Here is a 23,776-nt window from a genome sequence, read left to right as displayed (position 1 = left end):
ACACAAAAAGTATGTGCTTACGTACTATCACAGTACTATCACTGTATGCCTTTGCAGGACAACAAGGAGCACCGTGTCACTGCCAAACTGAATTTCCCATATCAATCAGTTAGAGTTTACCTTGTGCTGTCTGACTTTGGTAAAATGATTTGTTGGTATATCTTACATGAAGACATACTGTAGTAAAGTTAAATTTTGTCCATAATGTCTCCTGCATCATGTGTACACATTACCTTTTAATAACTTCTTGGGAAGTTCTGCTTCTCATATTTAAAAGTGGTTTCTCACACTGTTAAAATGGAACTAGCATCAGATATGGTTTTCAAAAGGCCAATTCCTTGCAAGAGAAGAGATAGTATACTCACCTCTCCAGCAGCCAATGACTCCTACGTTTCTTTTGGTCCAGTGCTGCAGCCTCTGTCATTCTCCTCAGCATTTGACACTTCCAGGAGTGTCAGATCCCTATGTGCCTTATCATGCACTGGTACCATCCACCGACACCTATACCACTGCTAAGTCCTGTTCAAGTGTTAAATGCTGATAAGAATGATGAAGGCTGTAGCACTGAAATAGAAGAAGTAGTAGTCCCCGGGCTCTAGAGAGGTGACTATACTACAGGGAACTGACTTTTTAATCTGTTTAGAGACCTGACATCCCCTGCCCCCAACAAAGTTTTAGTGTTCCTTTCCCTCTAGAAGGCTGGCTCCTGGTTTGTTTAGGAATCATCAAGGTTTGGCTTCTATTTTCAGAACTAAGATGTAGGCCTAAAGGTGACACAATCATGTAAATCCTATTTCCTGTTCAATGGTCTTTATGTTCTGGGTGTGTCTGTGTAGCCCAGCCTCTGCGGCTCCTTTGACCAATCGTTATTAAAATCCATCATCCTTAAACAGCTCTGTGCTTCTGTTGTTTCCCACCCTGTTGTAATTCATCACACCTTCACACAGATAGGCTTGCTGCTGACTCTTATCTTCTGACCTGTCAGAACATGGCACTGAACAGAGTGGTTGGGGAGGAGAGTGAAACTGAGAAATAGTTTTCCTTCTGGCTGCAAAGAATGATAACATTATTCTTCCTGTATGGTCCTCCAAGCCAGACCAGAAGGCTGGAGCTCAAGGCCTGCTTTTAATTATTTAAAAAAAAATACTGTTTCTTTTAAAATATACTATTTCTTATTATTGTGACATGTTTTGTTTTCTCTTGTACTAAATTGTATTGTAACTAATGTCTGTTGGCGCATATATATCCTGTATAATAATAATAATAATGTCAACAAATTCTTATTGAAAGCTGGAGATAGGTCTTATTGCTAATCATATTAACAGTAATAATAATTATTATACTGGTCAATAATAATGGAATAGGGGCTTAGCAATTAACATCCTGTGGTATTGGTTTCACTTTGCCTTAGGTCTCCAGCCTGTGTTAAGTATATATGTTAATTGGCTTCTGAGCAGATTGGCTGTAGAGTGTCTATTAGGCTTTAATAAGCCTGTGCAAACAACAGTAATGATTTAGATCAGGGTTCTCTAAACTTTCTTAGCAAAGGGCCAGTTTACCGTCCTATAGACTTTAGGGGGGCCGGACTGGAAAATGTCCTGGCATCAATGGGAGTAAACAATGCCCCATCTTTGGTGTTAGCAAGAGGAATTGTGCCCTGTCGATGGTGTCATTGGGAGAATTTGTGCCCCATTTTCAGTGTCATTGGACCCTATTCTTGGTATAATTGGGATGAACTGTGCCCCATCGTTTGTGGGAATTGTACCCCATCGTTGGTATCATTGGGAGGTATTAGTTGTCAGTGGATTAAATAGTGCCCCAAGGGCCAGATAAAAGCAAGCAAAGGGCTGCATCCGGCCCCCAGGCAGCAGTTTGGAGACCACTGATTTAGATTACAGTTACCCATATCAATTAAACATTTTCCCTTCTCTGACCTGACCCCAATGACTTTAACTCTGATTCCTACCAGTATCTATATTTTGCACATTATCATTGGTCCCTGCAGTGTCTTTTTAAATAAAGCAGCTAGTGTGGCTTGATTTACCAAAAGCACATAGGCTGTTCACTTTGCCAGGGAATTTTCCCCTAATTTATTGAATGTGGTAAAAATTCACTTTGCAAAGATTACCCAATCGTGCAAGAAATAAAAAGTATTTTTACTTGCATATGATTGGATAAAAGAAGTCAGCAGAGTGTCACCTCATTCAGTAAGCTAAGTCTACATTATCTTCCGCAATGTAAAGCCTATATGCCTTTAGTAAATAAACACCAATGACTGAGGACTTCCTGGTCAGAGTCCTAGGTGAGTGGTTCTAAAAACTATATATTAATGTTATTAACAGTCGTGAAAACGTTTGCAAACCCATAGCAGGTTTTTTTGCATTTATGGTTCATATAAATATAATAAGGTTTTCATTTACATCACAGTGATAAATTAAATGTTTTATTTTCCTGAAGAAAAGCACAATCTTTTACTATTTATTAATAGATCAAATGGTTTAAACAATTAGGGTGTTGATGGAAATGTATGTGGGTTGTGGATATAGGATTATAGCTTTTTTTTTTTTTTTTGGTTGAACTGGATGGACTTTTGTCTTATTTCAGCCAGACTAACTATGTATGTGAACAATCACTGAAATGACATTATCTAGCTGATAATTAGACCTCAATAACTGGTACGAGGTAATTTGCCAATTGCAGTGCACTAAACTGTTTAATTTCATGTATGTTTTGGGATGACTTGCTTGAATGGCCTACATCACATAACATCACAGCATTTCAATGTAACTGAGGTCAGGACTCCGACTAGGCTATTCCAAAATACAATATTTAATTATTGCTGATTTATTGCTGTGTTTTGAATTGTTAAGTTGCATTACCCTACGTATTTTAGGTTTTAAATATAGAATGATGTGTTGGCATGCAGCTGTAGGACTTCCTGATAACCTTATTGGCCCCTCAATGATACCAACCTCTGCAAGCCCTGTGGCAGAAAAACAACTGTATACCATTATACTCCCCCTTCCTCCCCAATGCTTTACAACTGGGAAAAGGTTTTTGCGTTTCTCACCAAATATATTACTTCCTTTGTCCACATAGCATTGTTCCAGTATGTTCAACCCAATGTTCTTGCATTGAACTTTGTAGGGTGCCCATTCTGGGAGAGTACCAAAATCTATGACTCTCCTATATTTGTAAACTACCTGCCTGACTGGGAACTGAGAAATTATTTTGTAACCCATTCCAGTCTTATGAGTTTCAGCAACTCTGCTTCCTACAAAATCTTTCATAATAGACCCTATTGTAGATTACAAAATACCAGGCAAGTTAATGCCATACGTGAACTGACTGGAAGACTTGACTCCAATTACCCTATTTTCAAGATGTTATTATTTGTTTATACCACTTGCTGTATATGGCAGTGTTAAGTGTTTCTTAAATTAGTCTTTATTATTATCATCCTATTTTGTATAGCTATTACATCGTTTGGCATTATGTGGCAGCTGAGACTGGGATTGTTTTTAAAATACTATGGATTTATTATTATTATTATTATTATACTGTATTTATATAGCGCCAAAAGCTTGCTCAGCACTGTACATTACAATGGGAGACAATACATGAGACAGTACAATAACAATACAATACACGAGGGGTTCGAGGGCCCTGCTCCTTGGAGCTTACAATCTAGGAGGTAGGGGATGGTGGTACAGGAGGAAATGGCTGTGGGGGATGGAGTGGTAGGCGGAGTGGAGGAGATCGGCAGTTAGGTGAGGGCGGGGTAGGCTTCCCTGAAGAGATGGGTTTTCAGGGTGCGCCTAAAGGCGAGGAGGGTAGGTGACAGTCTGATGGATTGGGGTAGTGAGTTTCAGAGAATGGGTGAAGCCCTGGAGAAGTCCTGGAGCCGGGCATGGGAGGAGGAGATCAGGGAGCTAGAGAGTAGGAGGTCTTGTGAGGAGCAAAGAGTACGTGGTAGGTGGTGGGGTGGTATTTGGATATCAGGTCGGTGAGGTAGTTTGGGGCAGTATTATGGATAGCTTTGTACGTCAGTGTTAGCAATTTGAATTTTATGCGTTGGGCAATCGGAAGCCAGTGGAGGGAATGGCAGAGGGGGGAGGTGGATACAGAGTGGTTGGTAAGGTGGATGAGCCTGGCCGCAGAGTTCAGAATAGACTGTGACAAGGTAAGCCGGTGAGGAGGGAGTTACAGTAGTCAAGTCGTGAGATAAGGGAGTGAATGAGTTGCTTAGTAGTTTCTGGGGTTAGGAACGAACTTATTTTGGCGATGTTGCAGAAGTGGAGCCTGCATGAATTTGCCAGCAATTGGACATGGGGCTGGAAGGACAGATTGGAGTCTAGAGTGACACCTAGAACTTTGACTTGCAGGATGGGACTGATGGTGTTGTTCTTGGTCGTGATGGAGAGGTTAGGGGGTGGGCGCGGGCTGGGGGGAAAACTAGGAGCTCGGTTTTGGCAAGATTTAATTTGAGAAAATAGAGTGACATCCAATCTGATATGTCGTTCAGTAGGCAAGTGATTCGGGCAGAGACTGAAGGGGTGAGGCGAGGGGTAGAGAGATAGATTTGCGTGTCATCGGCGTAGAGATGGTAATTGAAGCCGTGGGAGTGTTATCAGCTGGCCAAGGGAGGAGGTGTAGATGGAGAAGAGAAGGGGCCCGAGGACAGAGCCTTGAGGGACCCCAACAGAGAGAGGGAGAGAGGGGGAGGTGGCAGCGTTATAGGTAACACTGAAGGAGCGCTGGGATAGATAGGAAGAGAGCCATGAGAGAGCAGAGTCTGAGGCCAAGAGAGTATCGTTTTTTAAGGAGGAGGGGGTGGTCAACCGTGTCGAAGGCCGCGGAGAGGTCGAGGAGTAGGAGCACTGAGTAGTGGCCATTAGCTTTGGCGGTTAGCGGGTCGTTGGCGAGTTTGAGTAGGACGGTTTCGGTGGAGTGTAGGGGACGGAAGCCAGACTGTAGGGGATCAAGGAGGTTGTTGTCGTTGAGGTGGGAGCTTAGGCGATTATAGACTAAGCGCTCGAGGAGTTTGGATGTAAATGGCAGCAGGGAGATGGGTCTAAGGTTGTTCAGGTCGGTGGGGTCCAGGGAGGGTTTTTTAAGTATGGGAGTGATGTGCGCATGCTTTAGAGGGGAGGGGAATGCACCAGTAGAGAGGGAGAGATTGAAGATGTGAGTGAGGGAGCGTAGGATGGAGGAGAAGGGTGACCGTAAGAGTTGTGTGGGGACAGGGTCAAGAGGGCAGGTGGTGAGGCAGGCTTCGGAGAAGACCTTAGTGACCTCTTCAGTGGTAGCAAGGTCGAAGGAGTGGAGTGTTGAGGGGGTTTTAGTGTGAGGGATGTTAGATGGGGTGGAGGTCTGGGCAGTTGCGAGGTCAGAGGAGAGGAGAGGAGTGTTGAGGGGGTTTTCATGTGAGGGAGGCTAGGTGGGGTGGAAGTCTGAGTAGTGACGATGTCCCTATGAATTGCGTCGATCTTGTTTTGGAAGTGGTTAGCAATCTCATGGGCGGTCAGTGAGGTACTGGGTGGGGGTGAGGGGGGAGAGAGTAGAGAGTTAAAAGTAGAGAAGAGCCGGCAAGGACTGGAGGAGAGGGTATTGATGAGGGTTACAAAGTAGGCTTGCTTGGCAACGTGGAGGGAGGAGGTGTAGGTGAGGAAGGCAGATTTATATTGGTTGAACGCTTGTTGATTTATTACTTGATTTAGAACAATAATACATTTTTTGTTTCTATACATGCTAAGCCCTTCATAATTATGCTCCCATCCAATTTATAATATCACCACAGACAATTGTTTGGTGTTGAGTACAGTGGTGTTGAGTACAGTGGTGCCTAGAGTTTACACTTCATCTATTTTGATTTAATTTGGAGCTCTATGGACTCCTCTTAATTTTCCTCTCTGTTGATGGGGGATCAGAAATGCTTACTTTGCTGTGTATTTTTCACACATTTTTTTTTTATATATATACACTATTCATTGGATTTCCTCCAGCCAATTTGCAGAACCCCCCCCCCCCAAAAAAAAAATATTTTTATTAATACTATGACTTGAACATATGGTCACATTTTAGCACCATTCATGCAAAAATTTATTGCGTTTCTAAAGGTTCACAAATGTTTTCTTGCATCGGCAAACGCGGAAATTAAATATACCATTTCTTATTTATGTAATAATTTTTATGAGATTTGTTGGTAATAATATCTACCTGATAATATGTAGATTTTTGCTTAATCCAGCTTTTTCCTGCTAATAAAAGTTTGTAGGAAATACAATATTTCCTCGCAGCAGATCTGTACATGCATGTATTTTGTTTGTGTTTTATATCACAGAAAACTAGGTATAATTCCTATTAGCTTTCTTTTCTTTTCTGTGTTTTGTCCTAAGCTTTCTGTTGCTCTGGCTATCTGTTGTCACTGGTGGATCTGGTATATGAGACGGGGTTTCCCAGTAATCTGTAGAATGACATCACTGTGTCCCTGGCAGCCCCACCTAATCTAACACATAACACAAGTTAATGACTAGATGTCTCTCTCCTCTGTACGATGACATTAAACTGACATTTATCACAAATTCAGACTTTCTTTGTAAGCCAAGAGCATTATACTTTGCTTTCAGTGTTACTTCGCCACAGACACATTTCTTTCTATTGCTCACACAGCAATTGTATCATGTTAAAATGTCAGGCTTATTACAAAGTCATGTGTCATATGCAGAGTCATTTCAGCTCACCAATAACCCATAGCAACCTTCCAGAATATAGCTTTCACTGATCTGTTTTTAGTAGAGTGAAGTCTGATTGTTAAAATTAGGCCTCATTCACATGGCTGTAAACATTTTACTGTGTTTTCTGGAAGAAAAGTTCCTGTGCAATGATCAGTAAAATACTTGCATATAGATATGTTTAGATGTGTAAAGACACGTATGCATACATAATTTGTTTTATGACACTTTTTCCCCCTTTATTTAGACTTAATTTAAGTGCTTCCAAATGCATATACATGCATTTTTATGTGTAAGCACGTAACGCGCATGTTCTTAGATGCAGATTTTTTAATTCTGTGTTAAGGATCTGAAAGCAGCTCATTTTTACGCACCTGTGTGAATGGCTCCATTGAAAACAATACAGCTGCATTCAGATCCATAATTTAAAAAAAACTTGAATTTGCATTGTATTTTTCCAACCATTTGAATGATGCCTTACCCTTCATATTGACCTTTGCTGAGCTTTATTGAATATGCACCATGTACCTCAAGTAAATTGCATTCTATTATATATATATATATATATATATATATATACACAGCAGATCTTTTAATTATTCCATTGTTCTAATATAGAAGTATAAATACCCATGACTTAAAGAAGTATTACCACGACATACAAAATTGTTGTTGAATCCACCAGGGAGCTAAGTGCATACAGCACTTGATCCTGTTCTGATCTATGGCCCAGTTGTACATCAAAAGCACCTTTCTGTTGGGGCTGGCTGTCAGCTCCCCCCAAGGCTGAAGCCCAATTTATGCATTCCTGTGGGGAAGTTACAGAATAGCAGTGTAGTCGCTGCCTCCTTATTGATTCTCACTGTAAAGCATCCTGCTCAGTGTTCCAACTTGCTAAATCCCCAAATTGTAGCCTCACCTACTGTCCATTACACAACATTCAGGTTGCCTGGACACTCCTGGACACTTTGTCCCCTCAATGCATCCCACTTTGCATCCCACCCAAGACTTCTTCTTAAGCTGACAACACATCATGTTGCCCTTTAGTTCCTGTATGATATGTGTCAAGCTCCTTGGTAGCTCCTGTTCTTCTCCCAACATTATGTCAAGGGCTCCCTGTTGTCTGCAAGTGCCAAAGAAAGGACCAATGGCTTCCTAGCAACCACTATGTGTGCAGCAAATAGAAGCTTCCTCAGAGCATAGATCTAATGTACTTAGTTCCCAGTATCAGTTTATCAGGCCACAGGCATTGCAGACTGTGATTACTAGCAGCCAGTTGATCACACAACCCCGACTATGTCATAATAGTTTTTTATAACTTCCTCCTCAGCATCATCAGTTGCCTGGAAGCACCCCAGGTGATTCCAGGCTATGGAGGAGAAAATATTCTGCCAGTAGACACAGCCTACGTTTACTAGTCAACAGCCCTGCCAATTCTGACTGCTTCCTCTATGACCCATCCCCCTGCTGTGCCGAATGATGGTGCTCATCTCCAGAGTCGAGTGATGTCAGCCCTCATTAAATATTACCCTCTTCTTTTTGAGCAGTGTGGTCGAACAGTGACCGGGGGGGGGGGGGGGGGGGTCATCAATGTGGTGATACTCCTTCAAAAAAATTGCACGTGCAGTCAAGGGGCCCCAGTAGGTGTTAAAAACTGTGCAGCTTTGTAAAATTCTCATTCATTTTATTGTCATACCTTTAGGCCATTTGGGCCCCATTATGGAGGCCTGGCTGCAAAACCTATGGTTAGCAATTCCCACATATCGCCCAAATGGCTTACAGGTATGACATTAAAATGAATGAGAATTTTACAAAAGCTGCCCAGTTTGTTTTTTTACCACTTACTGGGGCCTCTTGTCTGCATAGGCTATTTTCTAGAAAAGGTGAATTTGGTCTTTAAGCTACAGATCAGATTCCAAGACATAGGCTTCTCAGCAGAGACAGATTTACCGTACAGTTTTCTTCTTTTTTTTTCTGATAGAGTAAATCTCCCCAGTGGGGACACAGACGGCAATAAGAAATTGACATAGTTCCTAACCCCTTTCGAAACTATAAAAAACAAAATGGACTACAAATTTGCAATTATTTGTATGTCTTGCGGTGGTAGAAGAAATACAGGCCCTGTCTGCTGACCTCCTTGTAGGAATGCTAGTTGCCTGGCAGTTATGCTGACCCTCTGACATCGATACTTTGAGTCACTGACATGGAGTGCCTGAAAACCAGGGGTTCTTATCTGCATTCTTGTTTTAGTTCTGCAACTCAAAATATTGCAGCAAGAGGATCAGTATTACAAAGGTTACCAATGGCAGCCCCCATGTTACTCTTGTGACTGGTTTCCTATAATAAAATGTAGCCATAGCTGATTGCAGTAGCCAGAATAATAAGAAAAAAATCACAGTTATAGCAAACCCAAACTGAACAGTCATTGATGCATTACTTCTATTCGTGTTGTTTCAGTAACAAATCTAATTTTTTCCGGCTTCCAAGCTAATTACATTGCTGTTTCCAGTTCCGAGAATGTCATTTTGGTAACTTCTACATCCCCAGGCAACAAGTAAAATCAATGCTATCCAGGAAACGTGACAACTACAAAAGTCCCCTGCATTTACGCTTATGTCCAACTACCTCTAAAGTCTCCGGGAAACTGTAGGGATTTAGCAATCCAGAAAAATAGATAGAAATGAGGGGAACTTAGCAGATATATAATGTGAGAGCAGTGAATGGGGTAATTGTTATAAATTCTGTACAGGACGCCAGGGATGGCTCACGAAAGGTAGGTATGTTGCCCTATTGTTTAGGTTGTGGTCCCTTTAAGGATAGCAATACTAAATATGTTTTGAGTACCCATGCATGGTGAGGGGTTCTAGAGTCCTTCAGTTTGAGAGGAAAGAACTGATTGGCAGTTCCCTCAGGATTAGTAAATCCTCATATGGGACATGGAATTTGGGGGCTTGGAGAGACTTTGGGTAGGAAAGAGCCTCCAAAACCCAATTATAGGGATTTTTCCCGAAAAGGGTTAACCTACCTGCAAGGGAAGTTTGAAAAGGAGCAAGAAGGAGTCAGCACCTGTCTGTGAGTTGGAGTGGAGTGGTTCACGGCTGTGAGAAAGTGTGGACTATCTGGAGACAGACACACCATCTGCTGGGCTTTTGTGGCCTTGGTAGCACCCTGAAGCAGACGGGAACCCTAAATTCTGGTGTGGACCTTTGACGGTGAGCCACTGTGTTGTTGTTATATACCAGAATTGTGGACTGTTTGCATTTGCTTTTGGCTGAAGAAAGCGTTTTTTTTTTTACTTTGAACAGAACCCGCCATCAGACTACTTATTTAAAAAAATATATATTTTTTATGTACATTAAACATATTTAATGCATGTTATCTTGCTGTAAAAACCTTTTTTTTGTGTAGAGATTTAAAAGATCTTAGACTGCTGCTGGGCCCCGCCATCTTGAATGTGATGTCTGTAGACCTTGCAGAGTGAGAGCTTAAAATGTAGCATTTGTTTGGCATACCTTCTGAATAATAGCAGTACACATCCTGGTATGTAAGTGTGCCTTAGCATTCCTGTTTCTACAGCCTCATAACTGTATCTGCAGTGTGGGATCTCAGGCACTGCTGCCTCTTCTGCTAGGTTCCTTAATTCTACTAAGATGTACACCTGCACACAGAGACACAGTGCAGAATAAGGCATTGAAAGTCAGTAATGGGGAGAGTCAGCTGCAGGGAAACCAAAGACAATACTAGTGGCTAGTCCTCTGTTCTCTGCTGGCTTTTTTTGGCACAACTTCCAGAGTTCAATCTTTAAACAGTCTGCCTTATGATGACAGTGCTCATCTGAAGGCAGAAGGTTTAATTTTTTTTCTGTAGGGCCTCTGAACTTCATGTGATCACCATGTCAGAATTGACATAGTGATCACATAATTGAGAGCCACTCTGATAGGTTCCTGATTGTTAGGCCACTGACAGATGGGATTTAGAGCTAGCAGTCGCACAAAGTGGACATAAAAACCATAAGTCACTTTTCTAATGTCTCTAGAATCTTTAATTTTAAAAACTGGTTCCTGAACTGAATTAAAGGAAAAGGGGAGGTGTTATCTATTTAAATATCCATACCAGCTCACCTTTCATATGCTCTTATTGGAGATGGATCCAGGGTGCACGATCTATGTACTCCCCCACATTGTCAAGCTTGAAACCATAAGTTGATTAGCACAACCGCAATATACAACATAAATAATTGCAAGGCAGGTGCATAAACGCTTCTGTGAAGGACGCGTTTCAACCACAGAGGTCTTTATCAAATCCCATGTGCTGTTGAACTATTGATTTCCAAGGTGGCCTCTATCCACTCTTATTCATTCCGTGCATCATAGACTCAGAAAAGAAAGCGTTAATCTGATTCGTTGCTACAGCCAACAAAAAACACTTCCCTTTCTTCCAGGTTTTACAAACTTACTCATTGTGCTATAAAATATCTCTTATTTATTAGAAGAAATTCCTATGACCAACTTATTACTGACATGTCAGTGTAATCAGCACTAGCACCTGTAATAATCATAAGTAAATACTATTATCTGACAATTGACTACAATATGATTACGTAAAAGTGAGAGGGCGCTTTAGCAGATTTTGTACTTGAAACGGGGATCTACAACACATGAGAAATGAATTAGTGGCAGTGGAGTAAACAACATGTGGTTTAAACACAAAAAGAGAAGGGACAGAATATGGTACTAAATCACATTTTTAAAATGTGTATCATAACCTAATATAGTATAACTTAGTTTATAAAACCTATTTTCTTAATGCCACCCATCCAAACTTACCTTTTGCTCCTAGGTCCCCCTGCTCAGCCACCAGGAATGAAGAGACTGACAGTACTTCTGGGTACATTTATTATATTTTCTTGTTTTAACCTTTTTATTTTTTTTTTAATTTTACAATTCAGTTGCTTCCTGGTTTCTGGTCTAAGTCAAAATGATGTCACACATCCCAGGAGTCTTCAAGAACATTGTTTTCTTTCCTCTGCAAATAGGGGCTTTCTTAGCTAAGCATGCACTCCTGTCTGCATGCCTGAGTTAAGGGCAGATGGATTCCAGGAAGTAAATGCTACGTGAATCATCTGCCCATACTCAAGGTGGCTTTAGCTTGAATTGCCTGGGTGGTGTTTTTCAAAGTGATGTCTCAAGAAAGCATGACATGGATGGATGGATGGGTGAGTTTGCTTTGAATATTAATAATGAATTAAATAGCATCTTCAGTTTGTTGTGTTCACATACAGTTTAGTTCCACTTTAAGGCAACACTGGTTGCTGAAGCAGTGATGTCATGTGGGGGGCATGAAAGAGTCACTAGCCCCTTGTAAACTTTGACCACTGCAAGTTAGAACTGACATAGGGTTCTTTTTCCTGACTTATGTAGGCTAATGGAGCAGTGGGGTAACAAAGGTAAGTATATACAGGTGAAGGGGTTGTTAGTTAAGTGAAAATGTAAGGATTGTGTGGAGGATTAAACTTCATTTACATTTTAGAGCTAAGTTAGCAGTTATGTTTAATTGTTCATGGTTAAATTAACAGTTACAGGATTAGGGCTGAACTTCTGGAAAAAAGATTATTCATTCACCTTATTCATTATCCCCTAGGCAAAATGGGCAGTTGCCCTTGCAATGCTGAGGGAACCCAATGCAAGTCTATTTCTTCTACTGGAGTTTAGATTTAAGTGTTTGGTCAGGATAGGAGTTTAGGTGTCAGGTTAAATGTTAAAGAGTTAGGGACTGATGTGAATGTACAATATATATGTAAAGCGCTGCTTAAATTGAAGGAGAGAGGTTCTAAGCATTGACATCCTGAGCACCATCCTCTTCAATGCCAGGCAGCACTATTTCCATCCCAGGAACTGTGATTGACCACATAGCTAGGGGCAGTACAGGGGCCAAATGGTTAGCACTTCTACTTGACAGTACTAGGGTCGTTGGTTCAAACCCCAACCACAGCACCACCTGCCTGGAGTTTGCATGTTCTCCCTGTTCCTGTGTGGGTTTCCTCTGGGTACTCTGGTTTCCTCTCACACCCCAAACACATGCTGGTAAGTTAATTGGATCCTGTATAAATTGGCCCTAGTATGTGTATGTATGTATGTATGAATGAAGTTAGGGACTTTAGATTGTACGCCCCTTGAGGGTTAGGGACTGATGTGAATGTGCAATATATATGTAAAGCGCTGCTTAAATTGATGGCGCTGCATAAGTACCTGTAAAAATAAAAATAATGCATAAAAAAATTTGATTGCAGGCCCGAAAGCCTTAACCAAAAGTAAAACTTTGCCACTATGCACTGCCTTTGGAAACTACTGTATGATTACACGGTGAGAAGACAAGGTTGGAAATATTGTGTTGCGACAATGTTCATTTTTAACATTTTTATATTATATGTATATGTACTATATGTATATTATATACAGTATATTTTATATATTAAATACATGTAGACTTTGGGTTTTAGGCCCCTTTCACATGGTGGGTTCGATGAGGTCCACCTCTGTTTTTCAGGCAAACCTGATTAAACGGTCCAACGCTCCGGCCGGTGTAAACGAACTTGTATCTGTTAATACCCGCCTACCTCTGATCCGATCCAATCCAGTAAAAAAAGCAGAAGGGGATCAGTCCTGCCCTGTCTAGGTGGATTGGATCGGAAGGAAGTTGGGTATAAATGGACAGCAGAGTCCGTTTACACCCGGCTACCCCTACACCAGAGCGGGTTCTGTCCATGTCCACTCTGCAACAACTGAGCGGTCACTGAACTGTCAGCCACCCGCTCTGATCTTTTAGTTAGCCAATAAATAGTTTTGCTCTAAAACCCAAACTTCAACTTTTGTCGATGGCTAACACAACAGCACTGCTGCTATCATATTGACTTATCTTTGACAACAGTAGTCTTGTGTCTGGTCACATTAGGCCATTTTAGATGAAATATGTGAGGCTGATTTATTTGTCCTTTTTTTTTTTCCTTACATCCTTCCTGCTGCACTGTTTGTTTAGATACAGCATTTGTGTACCACTAGTTACTATGTAGTTAGCATTGTGTTGTGTTATCACTGAGTGTGTCTACATACAGGTCTGCACTTTTTTTTTTTTCTCTCTTTCTTTTTCTTTATCATTGGACATTTTATTTTTATCCTTCCTGTTTATTCTTCGCTGGTTGCCTATTTGATAGGTGAATTTGCTATAGTTTGGCTGTCTCTTGTGTGTTGAGTGCTGTCTCCATTGCTTAGCGTAGGCTTTCCCTGTCTGCTTGGCTCTGGGTGCGCCTCTCTCTCTCTCTCTTTCTCTGTCTCTCCCTGTGAATGCCCTTCCTCTGTGCCTCTCTCAATGTTACTTCCAAATCACCCAGACACAGCTCACACACCGCAAACTGCACAATCCACGCCGCACTTTTTAACAAGGATTGCCATCTTAATAGCCGGTAATACAATAGCCTTTTTTTTTTTTTGTGCCTTTTGAAAACCACAGCTAAACGACAAATAATAAAAACAATAGTGTCCACTTCCTGATTCGCCTAACACAAATCTGCACAACCTTAGATCCACAGTACACAAACTCACAGGCACCCACTGTCAGAGGTGGATGACACCAATGCCACCCCATTCCCCCTTCACAAGGGTAAATTGATTCTCAGACAAATCATTTGTGGACCACTAGAAGGGGTTAATACAGGCCTTTTACTAAGAGTGTGAGTGTGGAGATGGCACGGTGGCACAAGTCATGTATGGTAAGCTGGGTTACCTTCTTATGGCTCCTGGTGTAGCTGAAAGAGGCGATCCCTGCCCTTGGAGGGACAGACAGCAGCATTTTTCCTTTAAGGTACAGGGAGATGGGACACAGGAGACTGGCAGATCCGTCCAGCCCTCTGACGTCACACAACCTATAGTACAGGCCTGCAGGGTCCTAGTGCCCTCTGCGGGGGAAAGGGGAGGGGGATTTGAATTTAACCTCTCCAATGCCGAGGAGGTTTGGAATGTAATATTTTAGGTAAAGCTCAACAAAACATGAAAATATACGTTTCACCAATAAGATCACATTTTTAAAAGCATTTTATGAATCACTTGGAAATTGAAGAACACAGTCTTAAGAACATTTAGAGATGCAGAAGCCAATTTAAAACTAAGTCTTAAAGTAGACGTATAAGTGAAGATGAATGATGACTGAACTGTCATTGATTTTAGAACTTTATTTTTAAAGGATCGTAGAAAATGGGCTTTTTTAATGGTGTACGTTATTTATTACTTTTCAAAGGTTGTAATTTTTTTTAAATTGAGGGTAACTGAAACTCAGCTATTGAACTAAGTCCTAATTGTATATCATCATCTTTGGCAGATAACAAATCTATACTGGACTAGGGTGCGTTTCACTACGCACCATCTGGCCAATTGATTAATCTAAAATATATAACCTTTATTCAAATATATAAAAAATGGTTAATAACCCCATGGACAATGGATTAACTCCATTTCCTTAACAGAGATCATATATGCATGCTGATAGGCTTATAATCAAACTACAGTGCCTCTTTGTATGCCGTCACTTCATCTAAAACAGTATGGTATTTGATTTGGGCTGGTGTTATTAACCATTTGGATGTAAGGTAAATAATTGCAATGGTATCCAGTTATATTGTTGTGCGCAGTACATTCCACTCCAATAGACAATAATTACAGCTGAGCATGCATTTTTTATATATATGAATAAAGGTTATATATTTTAGATTCATCAATTGGCAAGACGGTGCATAGGGAAACACACCCTCATCCAGTATAGATTTATTTAACTCAAACGAGTAGAAGCTACAATTTTACACAAAATGAAAATATTGTGTATATATATATATATATATATATATATATATATATATACACACACACACACTTTATTTTTTTTTTTAAACAGTATTGAAAGGCTATTGTGTTTTTACTGTCAAATGCAGGCAAAACCAAAGTCAAAAGAGTAGAAATTACAATTTTACACAAAATCAAAATATTGTGTGTGTGTATATCTATCTCTATCTCTATCTATCTATATATGTGTTATTTTTGTATATATATTTTTTAAAAACTATTTATTTATTTTTAAACAGTATTGAAAGACTATTGTGTTACTGTCACATGCAGGCGAAGCCTGCATTGCTGTACTATAATTTTTTTGATGATATAGGTACAGTTGTGGCCAAAATTATTCAACCCCCAATGCTGTAAAGGGGTTTAGGGACTATAGTGTACATTTGGAATTGTATTCAGAATCAAATCCTACAAGGACGTTGTAACTACCCAAATGCAACTAAAATGACATCAATTGTTTATGTAATACAGTAGTAAATGGTTCTTATGTGGTTTCTTCATTGCCACAATTATTCAACCCCTTAAAGACTACCACTCTGAAGAACAGAGGTTCATACAGGTGCTTTCCATCAGGTATTGAAAACACCTGTGGATGTCACCGAGCAGCAATCAAGCATAATAAGCACCAATTAGGCAGCTTTAAAATGACTGTGATACTCAGCTCCTTCTAGACATTTACTGGTGTGGTTACAAACATGGTGAAGGCAAGAGAATGGTCCAGGAAGACAAGAGAAGAGGTGATTTCTCTTCACAGGAAGGGCAATGGCTATAAGAAGATTGCAAAGATGTTAAACATACCAAGAGACACCTTAGGAAGCATCATTCGCAAATTCAAGGCAAAGGGCACTGTTGAAACGCTACCTGGTCGTGGCAGAAAGAAGATGCTGACTTCGACTGCTGTGCGCTACCTGAAGCGTAGAGTGGAGAGAAGTCCCCGTGTGACTGCTGAGGAACTGAGAAAAGATTTGTCAGATGTGGGTACAGAAGTTTCAGCCCAGACAATAAGACGCACACTGCGTAATGAAGGCCTCCGTGCCAGAACTCCCAGGCGTACCCCCTTGCTGTCTCCAAAGAATAAGAAGAGTCGACTGCAGTATGCCAAAAGCCATGTGGACAAACCACAAAAGTTGTGGGATAGTGTTCTGTGGACTGATGAAACAAAATTAGAACTGTTTGGGCCCATGGATCAACGCTATGTTTGGAGGAGGAAGAACAAGGCCTATGATGAAAAGAACACCTTGCCTACTGTGAAGCATGGTGGAGGGTCAATCATGCTTTGGGGCTGTTTTGCTTCTGCAGGTACAGGGAAGCTTCAGCGTGTGCAAGGTACCATGAATTCTCTTCAGTACCAGGAGATATTGGATGGAAACGTGATGCAGTCCGTCACACACCTGAGGCTTGGGAGACGTTGGACCTTTCAACAGGACAATGATCCCAAGCATACCTCCAAGTCCACTAGAGCATGGTTGCAGAGGAAAGGCTGGAACATTTTGGAGTGGCCATCGCAGTCACCAGACTTAAATCCGATTGAGAACCTCTGGTGGGACTTAAAGAAAGCAGTTGCAGTGCGCAAGCCTAAGAATGTGACTGAACTGGAGGCCTTTGCCCATGAAGAATGGGCGAAGATACCCGTAGATCGCTGCAAGACACTTGTGTCAAGCTATGCTTCACGTTTAAAAGCTGTTATAACTGTAAAAGGATGCTGTACTAAGTACTAAGATTGAATGTCACTTGGGGGTTGAATAAAACTGATAATGCTGTGAGCACAGAAAAGACATTTGTGGTTATTTCATTATAACTGTTATGTTATATTTGTCTGACCTACAAGTGCCTCTTTAATGTAAATGTAAGCAAGATGACTGAATGATCAAAAGCAATGTCAAACTGGCCAAAACACTCAATTTCAGTGGGGGTTGAATAATTTTGGCCACAACTGTATTTACTGTGCAATATAACAATTTCAACCCTGAAAAAAAATTTAGAACCAAAGAAAGAACTTGTCCAAAGTGACCAATCAAATCACTTGTTTCTCCCAGAGAATGAAAGATCAGACTTGGTTGGTCCCTATGATCACGTTCTTTATGCTTGCAATACCTACATCTTGCTTCCATGTATCATTTTTCGAAAGTGACAAGTTCACAACTGTTCCAGCATGTGAAAGAGAGTTTGCAAGGGTTTGGTAAAATGTATTAAGGTTTGTTGAGAAAAATGGATGAAGTCATATTTTTCGAAAGACGTATAAAATATTTTGGAACATTAAAATCTTTATTTGAATATAATATATTATATATATATATTGTAAAGCACTCGCTATGAAATATTCTAGTATCCCCATGATTTCTCCCTTACTGTTTTCATTTTAAAAAAGACTGCAAGCAAAGTAGTAATGCTTTTTTCTGCAGTTTTTCTTTCTTTCATTGTACAATGTTGCATTTTTCATTACTCCAATAACACAAAACCCTGTATATATTGTTTCTCAGATGAAATGTATTGTATTTTGCTATCAAGTGTATTTTTACAAATGTATGGCAGTTCAGCTTGCAAGACTTTAGGGCCGGTTTACACTACAGAAACGCAGTCCAGATGCGTTTTGAATGCATTTTTCCATGCACGTTTTTGGTGTGTTCCGGTGCATTTTTGATGCATTTTTAATGCGTTCCAGTGCGTTTTTTATGTATTCCAGTTAGTTTTTCCCCCTCTCTTTTTCTTCAATTTAAATAGGGGAGTGTGTGTTCCAGTGCATTTCTGGTGCGTTCTAGTGCGTTCCAGTGTGTTTTTGATGCATTTTACTGCATTCCAGTACAGTTCCGTGCAAAAAAAATGCAGCATGTTCTACTATATTTTTCTGCAAGCGGAACGCACTGGAACTGCAAGTACCGATGTGAGCTATGACATGGACAACCATATAACCTACTTTCTGTGCATTTTGGATGCAGAAAAAATGCAACTGAAACGCATGTATTGTGAACTTCAAATGTTGCAAAGACTGCCTATAATCAGGTAGGGGCTGCATGTATTTGGTTTCCATGCAGTTTCTTAAAGTGTAACTCCACCTTTGCAGTCACATTTACGAAACCCCCACTATATGTCTGTTATGTGTTCCCATTCATACAGCATACCTAAAAAAAAAAACAAAAACAAAATATTTCTCCTACATTTCTAGTTGTTTCTTTGGAGCAGGTGTATTAATAACACACTATAAGCAGCTACTATTGCTTAGAATAGATGGCAATGTGAAGAAAAGGGACAAAGTAAAGGAGGTTTTTTTAGGTGCATTAACATACAATATACTACTCAAGCTTTGAAATCTTTAAGTCTTTGTTAGGACAGTCCTGCACATCCAGTGTACAGCTGATAGTGGAGATCTGCCAGCACAGTACAGACTGGATTAATTACGGCAAACATTACTCCCCAGCTCCCTACTTAACATTACATAGAAGGGCAGAACTAAGGATTTTTCAGTAAGTAAAGAGGTAAACAGCAATTTTTTCATATTTTGTTATAGTATGTGAATGTAACAAAAATAAAGTAGGTGTTATGTCAATTTGGCTGCAAAACTTTAAATACACTTTAGGCTAGCATTTAGCAACAGTTAACATCTGGAAATCCTGATTTACAAAAATATATTGATAAGATAAAACAAGTCTAGAGACAGGAAACTAAAATGGCGAAATGTCTGAGGGATTAAACATATCAGGAGAGACTTCAGGAAATTAATATGTACAGTCTGGAAGAAAGCAGAGAAAGGGAAGACATGACTGAATCATTTAAATACATCAAGAGGCTGAATAATGTTCAGGATGCTAGTATTTTTAAAATGAAGCCAAGATCAAGAATACAAAGACATGACCTCAAAAGTTCAAAAATAATCGTAGGAAGTATGTTCCACCAAAAGAGTAGTCAATGCTTGGAATAGACTTCCAGCAGAGGCAGTGAGCGAGTCAGCAGTAAGTGGATTCAAACATACATCTATACGACAATAAATAAATAAATATACTTTTTTTTAAAAAGGGGCGGACTTGATGGTCCGCTTGGTCTTTTTTCTCCCTTCTAAGTTTCTAGAGGAATATATAAGCAGAAAGTACTTTAATTTATCCAATTAAGGAGTATTTTATTTTGCATGTTTGTGTTTATATTGCTGAGCATTTAAAGTGGATCTAATCTCTCCAGTGAACATACATTTATTTATTTATTCCAGGCACTTATATAGCGCTGTCAATTTGCGCAGCGCTTTACATATATAATGTACATTCACATCAGTCCCTAACCCTCATAGCTACAGTTATTTCACAGTGTAATGCATTTCAATTTATTTATACTCTGTTTTATGCTTTTTTTTTTTTTTAATAAATTCTACAAGAAGACAAAAAGTCAGTTTTAGAAGCAAATAACCTGAAAAGATGCTTAAACAAGTGTAAAGATTTTGTATTGTGTTTATTAGTGAACATTACATCTCATGTTTAATGCAGCATTATCTGTATTTCTTTTTTGTAGCTAGATACTCTTATTATATAATAAACATGTGATTTTATCCTCATATTTCTTCTTGGTACTAATGCAGAGCATGTATTCCCATGGCAGAAACGTAGATAGATAACTTAGCTCTAACTTCTATTGACATGTAAATTTGCCGGCAAGCTATCATTATAGGAAGATTTCAGCTGGTATCTTTCTGAAAATCATTGTGTATGGAGACCCCATTCACACTTGAGCATTTTTCATCTTGAAGCTTAACACTCACAAACGCTCCCAACAAGTAAAATCCCATTATTTCCAATGGCCCCTGTTCACATTCTGTCGCCTGTAACAAAATGTAGCAAAAAAGTACTTGCGCTACTTTTCAGGCAGATCTGAGCATTTTGTCCCCATAGACTTGAATAGAAAATGCCTGAACAGTGGGAATGAGCATTTTTTCAAGCGCTTTTCAGGCGTTTTCAACTCAAACAGCATTTATTTATATTTCTATTGGCCACAGCAAAAACATCTAAATGAGAAACGCCTATAATAGTTGCAAATCTTCTCAAAAGAAAGTCTCAAACGCCTGAAAAAAACGCAGTGCAGTGTGAATGGAGCCTCAGGGTTTGTACAGCTAGTGTCCAGTATATGGAAATGATAGAGCACATAAGCAACTACATGAACAGCAGAGAGACTTGAACTCTGTATCATCTACTGTACTGTGGGCTGATTTATGAATGCTAAGAGGAGGACTAGAGTTTTATCCTAGTTTTGTTTTCTATGTTGAGAATGATAACTCTTCTTTCATTTTTATTATTTCATTCTCCAGGCACCCTCAGATTGTATAATCTGGTTCTTGTTACTCAGAAGTTCTCTTTCCAAAATCTGAGTTTTTGTCAGCTTACGCTATTCACATAGGCCGGGAGCTATTGACTGAGTTCTTTTTCAGGAGAATAACATTTTTCTATAATAATACTTCAGGTGTAATAAAATATCCTATGCTACTTCCAAGCCCAGCTAAAATACTCTTTTCAAATGTTTAAATTTTTTTATAGGTTCTCATTTTAACTTTGTTTTAATGAACAGACTTGCCTACTTGAACTTTTGAATCAGTGATTATGCTGGGGCACTGCAAAAAGCTATATATATATATATATATATATATATATATATATATATATATATATATATATATATATATATTCATTTTATTTTTATTATTTTATTTTTCTGCACTACAAACACGCATTTAGTCTGAGGTGGAATGTTTACAGTGGCTAAAGAAAGTCAAACATTAGCCTGAGGATAAACTTCTCAGTAAAATAATAAAAAGTGTATCACTGACCACATAACAGCTTAGGTAGCCCTTTTAATTACGTTAATACTCCGATCATGGCACCATTTCCTGCCATCATAATAATCTGTGTTGGAGTTAAATGTGGGAAATACCTGTGTACATACACTATATTCACATGTAAATTCAGCCGAGCCTAAAAAGACTTGTATGTAAAATGGTAAAATAAAAGTAGAATAGTATCTTCTACTGAGTATATTGTTTGACATAGAGAATGTAGATTGTAAACTCAGAACAACCTTTGTATATGACTGGAGGTTCTATGATTAGGTCACCGTATCACGTGGCGAAACATCTCAGTGGCAGGGCCATCTGACGTCATCACGCCCAGAAGTCTGTGTTCGGCCATCTTTAACATCCATACAGAGACATTCATTTTTAAGGGGGCAATGCAATTACAAAGAGGCAATTTCAACAGGCAAATGTATCTAGTGCTCTGGATGTTTATAGTGCACACAGCTTGAGAGTAGATTTTATTCTTTCTGGCTAAGAAATCACGGAGTGTGTTTCATACTGCACCATGAGAGTCTCTCTTTTTATTTTCCCTGCTGAATGTGGTGTAGTCTGAGTGACTAAACCCTGCCAAGAGCATATTGTAAGATTGTTGGGAGTTATTACCCAGGCTGCTGGGACAGCGTTCTTTAACCTTACCTTTGTGTGGGTCAATATTTGAGGTAAGCGGCAGTGAAAGGTGATGGTACACTGGTGGTGCTGGTTTACACTTTTTTGTGGAGTACGCATGAAAATATGCACTGTTTTGAAGAAACACAATGCTGAGAGGAAATAATTTTGAGCTCATTTACTTTGTAACACATATTTTTTTGCACTATTAGAGTGATATATTGGTGTTTTTTTGTTTTAAAATATTTATGACCACATTTATTTTTATTATTATTATACAAGAATTTTTATAGCGCCAACAATTTGCTCAGCGCTTTACAATATAAAGGGAGACAATAAAGCAACAATACAGTTCAATACAAGAGGGTTAGCAGGGCCCTGTTCCTTGGAGCTTACAATCTAAGAGATTTGAGGTTTGATGTATTTGATACACACGTGTATTGTGTGTGTGTGTGTGTGTGTGTGTGTGTATATATATATATATATATATATATATATATACATATTTTTATTATTATCTGGTTGCACATATTAATATAACTTATGTGAGTTGCGCAGAACATACAGTCAGGTCCATAAATATTGGGACATCAACACAATTCTAACATTTTTGGCTCTATACACCACCACAATGGATTTGAAATGAAACGAACAAGATGTGCTTTAGCTGTAGACTGTCAGCTTTAATTTGAGGGTATTTACATCCAAATCAGGTGAACGGTGTAGGAATTACAACAGTTTGCATATGTGCCTCCCACTTGTTAAGGGACCAAAAGTAATGGGACAATTGGCTTCTCAGATGTTCCAGGGCCAGATGTGTGTTATTCCCTCATTATCCCAATTACAATGAGCAGATAAAAGGTCCAGAGTTCATTTCAAGTGTGCTATTTGCATTTGGAATCTGTTGCTGTCAACTCTCAAGATGAGATCCAAAGAGCTGTCACTATCAGTGAAGCAAGCCATCATTAGGCTGAAAATACAAAACAAACCCATCAGAGAGATAGCAAAAACATTAGGCGTGGCCAAAACAACTGTTTGGAACATTCTTAAAAAGAAGGAACGCACCGGTGAACTCAGCAACACCAAAACACCCGGAAGACCACAGAAAGCAACTGTAGTGGATGACCGAAGAATTCTTTCCCTGGTGAAGAAAACACCCTTCACAACAGTTGGCCAGATCAAGAACACTCTCCAGGAGGTAGGTGTATGTGTGTCAAAGTCAACAATCAAGAGAAGACTTCACCAGAGTGAATACAGAGGGTTCACCACAAGATGGAACCAATTGGTGAGCCTCAAAAACAGGAAGGCCAGATTAGAGTTTGCCAAACGACATCTAAAAAAGCCTTCACAGTTCTGGAACAACATCCTATGGACAGATGAGACCAAGATCAACTTGTACCAGAGTGATGGGAAGAGAAGAGTATGGAGAAGGAAAGGAACTGCTCATGATCCTAAGCATACCACCTCATCAGTGAAGCATGGTGGTGGTAGTGTCATGGCGTGGGCATGTATGGCTGCCAATGGAACTGGTTCTCTTGTATTTATTGATGATGTGACTACTGACAAAAGCAGCAGGATGAATTCTGAAGTGTTTCGGGCAATATTATCTGCTCATATTCAGCCAAATGCTTCAGAACTCATTGGACGCCACTTCACAGAGCAGATGGACAATGACCCAAAGCATACTGCAAAAGCAGCCAAAGAGTTTTTTAAGGGAAAGAAGT

General features: G+C 39.7%; 1 protein-coding gene across 3 annotated transcripts in view; it reads right to left on the bottom strand.

Annotated features, from left to right (window-relative positions):
* Positions 1 to 14,634, bottom strand: part of RBMS2 (RNA binding motif single stranded interacting protein 2) — a 181,077-nt gene extending 166,443 nt beyond the window's left edge. For all 3 annotated transcript variants that reach the window (XM_089680453.1, XM_089680420.1, XM_089680442.1), the window contains exon 1: positions 14,514 to 14,634. In XM_089680453.1, the coding sequence (XP_089536579.1) occupies positions 14,514 to 14,579 (66 nt within the window). In that variant the 5' untranslated portion in view covers positions 14,580 to 14,634. The remainder of the gene's footprint in view (positions 1 to 14,513) is intronic.
* Between the last annotated feature and the right edge of the window lie 9,142 nt (positions 14,635 to 23,776).

This window comes from Staurois parvus, unplaced genomic scaffold (genome assembly GCF_062004578.1).
Source record: "Staurois parvus isolate SC_StPar_1 unplaced genomic scaffold, SC_StPar_1.0 ptg000017l, whole genome shotgun sequence".
NCBI classification, from domain to species: Eukaryota; Metazoa; Chordata; class Amphibia; order Anura; family Ranidae; genus Staurois; species Staurois parvus.
Note: the sequence above shows the minus strand (reverse complement) of the source record. Positions and strands in the feature narration are given on the sequence as shown.